Consider the following 4,810-nt stretch of genomic DNA (forward strand, 5'->3'; position numbering starts at 1 on the left):
ACAGCAAACTCTAACTCTCTCCCTCTCTGATCTGCATAGCTCTTCTGTCTACTCTGAGCAGTCCTCATTCTATCACGGATCCGGGCTACTACATCAACAGTCTGCTGTATAATCTCTGGACCCAACTCTGCTCTCTCTCCTACTTCATCCCAATGAACAGGAGATCTGCACTTGCGACCATATAGTGCTTCATACGGAGCCATTCCTATAGACGACTGAAAGCTGTTGTTATAGGTGAACTCTACCAATGGCAAGTTCGACTCCCAACTCCCTGAGAAGTCAATGACGCAAGCACGGAGAAGATCCTCCAAGATCTGAATAACTCGCTCTGACTGCCCATCTGTCTGCGGATGGAAAGCTGTGCTAAACAGCAACTTCGTACCCATGGTCGAATGCAAACTCTTCCAAAACGAGGAAGTAAATCGGGGATCTCTGTCAGACACGATAGAAACTGGAATGCCGTGAAGTCGGACTATCTCTCGGATATACAACTCCGCATACTGAACCATAGTGAAAGTCGTCTTAATAGGCAAGAAGTGCGCTGATTTGGTAAGACGATCTACAATCACCCAGATAGCATTCGATCCTCTGGCTGACTTCGGCAATCCTGTCACAAAATCCATGGTAACGTTCTCCCACTTCCACTCGGGAATAGGAAGAGGCTTGAGCAAACCTGCTGGTCTCTGATGCTCGGCCTTCACTAACTGGCAAGTCAGACACTCGGATACAAATCGTCTGATGTCTTTCTTCATCCCAGGCCACCAATACAATAGCTGTAGATCTTTGTACATCTTCGTACTCCCTGGATGAATAGAGTACGGCGACATATGGGCCTCTGATAAGATGTCTGCTCGGATAGAATCACTGCTAGGAACCCATATCCTGTCTCGGTATCTCAGTATGCCGTCGCTGACTGAATACAAAACACTGCCCTTGGCCTCATCTCTCTGCTTCCACTTGGCCAACTGCTCATCTGCTGCCTGACCACTGCGAATACGGTCAAGAAGGGAAGACTGAATGGTCAAGGTAGATAGACGGGGAACTCTACCTCGAGGATAAGTCTCAAGATCAAACCTCTGCATCTCAAACTGAAGAGGTCTCGAAACTGCCAAATGAGCCATCACTGCAACTTTTCTGCTCAGTGCATCTGCAACTACATTAGCCTTACCCGGGTGGTAGCTAATGTCACAATCGTAGTCTTTCACAAGCTCCAACCAACGCCTCTGACGCATGTTCAGCTCCTTCTGCGTAAAGAAATACTTGAGGCTCTTGTGGTCGGTAAAGATCTGGCACTTCTCTCCATACAGATAGTGCCTCCAAATCTTCAAGGCAAAAACTACGGCGGCCAACTCTAAATCATGGGTAGGGTAGTTCTTCTCATGAGTTTTCAGCTGTCTAGAAGCATAAGCTATCACCTTCCCATGCTGCATCAATACGGCGCCAAGACCGAGCTTCGAAGCATCGGTATACAGAACAAACTCACCGGGCCCTGACGGCATGGCCAAAACTGGTGCTGAGATAAGAGCTTGCTTCAAAGTGTCGAAGCTCTTCTGACACTCCTCGCTCCAAACAAATTTCACATTCTTCTTTGTCAGTGCTGTGAGTGGAACTGCAATCGAGGAGAATCCCTTGATGAACTTCCGGTAATATCCTGCTAGGCCAAGAAAACTGCGGATCTCGGATGCATTCTGAGGCACTACCCAATCTCTGACTGCTGCAACTTTCGCTGGGTCCACCTCAATGCCACTGCTAGAAACAATGTGGCCTAAGAACGCCACCTTCTCCAACCAGAATTCGCATTTACTGAACTTTGCGAATAGTTTGTGCTTCTGCAATGTCTGCAACACTGTAGTCAGATGCCTGCTGTGATCCTCCCGATTCTTGGAGTAGACGAGGATGTCGTCTATGAATACTATCACGAACTGATCGAGGTACGGCTGAAATACGCGATTCATGAGATCCATGAAGATCGCTGGCGCATTCGTCAAACCGAACGGCATCACAAGGAACTCGTAGTGGCCATAACGAGTCCTGAAAGCTGTCTTCGAAACATCAGCATCTCTCACTCTCAACTGGTGATAACCGGAACGCAGATCTATCTTAGAGAAAATCGAAGCTCCCTGCAACTGGTCAAACAGATCCTCAATCCTCGGAAGTGGGTATTTATTCTTCACTGTAACCCTGTTCAACTCCCGATAGTCAATACAAAGCCTCATCGAGCCATCCTTCTTCTTAACAAACAAGACTGGCGCGCCCCAAGGTGAGAAACTAGGGCGAATGAACTCCTTGTCAAGAAGTTCCTGAATCTGCTTCTTAAGCTCTGCCATCTCTGTCGGGGCTAGTCGATACGGCGCTTTTGAGATCGGAGCCGTACCTGGCATAAGCTCGATGGAAAACTCCACCTCTCTCTCAGGTGGAACACCAGAGACGTCCTCAGGGAAAACGTCTACGAAGTCTCTAACAATCGGAACATCTGAGGCTGACTGACTGGGTGCCTCGGGGACAGATATAAAAGTTGCTAAAAATGCCCGACACCCTCTATGCATGAGCTTTCTAGCCTGAACATATGGAATAATGCGCGGTAAAGGAAAGTACCTGTCCGGCTCAAATAAGAACTGAGTCATCCCAGGCGGTCGAACTAGAATGGATCTCCGCTGAAAGTCGATCAAAACTCTGTTCCGCGATAGCCAGTCCATCCCCAGAATGATGTCAAACTCTGGCATCGGCAATAAGATGAGATCCGCATAAACAAGATTTCCATGCAGCTCAAGGTCTATGTCTCGGATCACGCTGGTGGCGGTTATCTCCTCTCCCGAAGGCAATGACACCGAATAGGCTACATCTAGCCCGATGGTCTTAACTTTGAGAAAGTTTGCAAAGACCTCTGAAATAAATGAGTGGGTAGCCCCTGAATCTATCAGGGCTTTGGTAGCTGAGCCAGCTATGAAAATTCTCCCTGAAAGTTCGGAACACTAAGCTGAACCCAAATAATCACAAGAGCTAAGCTTATAGACATGCAAAGGTCACAGTTCTTCTAACTAAATCCCGAAAATAATACTGAGTAGAGCATGCAATCCTATCGCAATTCTAAGTTCAAAATCTTAATCCCGATTCCCAAAACATTGGAATGCAAATGTAACTTAAAGCTGTAAGGTACCTGTCATCAGCATGGTGTCAGGGTTCGTCTCCGCAGCATGGAGAGCAAAAACTCTGCCTTGGGTAGGCAGATTCTTCCGGGGGCACTGCCGTAGCATGTGGTCCGTGCTGCCACACTTAAAACATTTCCCTGAGCCAAACATGCATGCTCCCGGATGACGGCGTGAGCACTTGGGACAGACTGGGTGCTCAAAGGTCCTCGGGACGACACGTCCCTGCTGCTGCTGCTGCTGCTGCTCCTGCTGAGGTCCTCCTCTGTTCCTGGGCGGGCCGTGATACGGCCTCTTATGCTGATGCTGGTGCTGCTGAGGAGGAGGACGGCGGTGTGGTATCTGAACTGGTCGCTTTCCCAAGCGATCCCTCTCTATATCTCGCTGGTCCTGCTCTGCGGCCAGAGCTCTGGAGACGGCGACCTCGTAAGTAGTAGGGTCAGACACCCTAACATCACGGCGCAAGATCGGCCGTAAACCCACCAAGAAATGCATCAACTTGGCTTTAGCATCGTTCGCGATCAAGGGCACAAAGTGACAACCCCTCTCGAACTTACGGATGAACTCCGTAACCGTCAGATCCCCCTGTCTAAGGCTCATAAACTCCGTGGTCAATCGGGTGCGCACCTCATCCGTAAAATACTTGGAGTAGAATACCTCCGTGAAACGTGTCCATGACAGGGTAGCCAAGTTAAGGGCTACTGAAGCTCCTTCCCACCATAAGCGGGCATCTCCTCCGAACAGATAAGAGGCACAACGAACTCGATCTGCATCTCCAAGCTCCATGAACTCGAAAATAACCTCGAGGGACTTGATCCAGCCCTCGGCAACCATGGGGTCCGTCGTCCCAGAAAACTCCTTTGGACGCATCTTCATGAATCTCTCGTATACTGCCTCAGGCTCTGTCGGCCTGGTCGCCACAGCATTGTTCTCCGCAAACTGCGCGAAGAACCGAGTCATCCCAGCTAGCATCTGGGCATTCATGTCCGGTGGTGGTGGAGGTGGTAAGTCTCTCTCCTGCCTCTGCTCCTCCCTGTCCTCCTGGCGAGGCTCCTCATTTATAGTGCGCTCGAGAATGCGTCTAGGGGGCATACTGTTCCATACATAACCCATACGTAACTAACATGCATAATTCCATAATTTATTTAAATTTAAGTACTGAACAATAACATAAATCTGGAAGTAAAACATTTCATGTAAACATGCTGTTAAATAATTCATGCTTTAAATAAAATGCGTAACTGTAAAACTTACAGACCGACGACGTGACTTCATGAGCTTCTCGCGGTCAGTAGTAGTGCAACCCTTTACAGAACCATTGCTCTGATACCAGATGTAGAGGCCTAAAAATCCTTACTTGAAAATTTGCGGAAAATTTAAAATTTTTCTTTTAAAATAAATGGAGTGCCTCATTCATACCAAAAACTGATAAAATATTTAACGTTCAAAACAGCAGCGGAAGAAATTATTACTTGCCAAAATAACAAGTTAAAGTATTCAATAACTAATAAAATATTTGAGCATCAAAATGGCAAGTGCTGAAACTGAGGTCCTCGGGTGCCACTACTGCCGACTCGAGCTAGCTCACTGGTCCCCGCCCTCGATCCCGACATCATCAGTACCTACAACAATCAAGTCTAGTGAGTCTAAAGACTCAACATGCA

The 4,810-nt window shown here is 47.9% G+C and overlaps 1 protein-coding gene across 1 annotated transcript in view; it reads right to left on the reverse strand.

The window, feature by feature from the left end:
* LOC140983631 (uncharacterized) overlaps positions 1–3,666 on the reverse strand; it is a 56,210-nt gene extending 52,544 nt beyond the window's left edge. Inside the window, exon 1 of the mRNA XM_073450754.1 lies at positions 3,158–3,666. Coding sequence (XP_073306855.1) covers positions 3,158–3,641 — 484 coding nt within the window. The 5' untranslated portion in view covers positions 3,642–3,666. The remainder of the gene's footprint in view (positions 1–3,157) is intronic.
* Positions 3,667–4,810: the final 1,144 nt, after the last annotated feature.

Source organism: Primulina huaijiensis, chromosome 8, assembly GCF_012295235.1.
Source record: "Primulina huaijiensis isolate GDHJ02 chromosome 8, ASM1229523v2, whole genome shotgun sequence".
Classification (NCBI taxonomy): domain Eukaryota; kingdom Viridiplantae; phylum Streptophyta; class Magnoliopsida; order Lamiales; family Gesneriaceae; genus Primulina; species Primulina huaijiensis.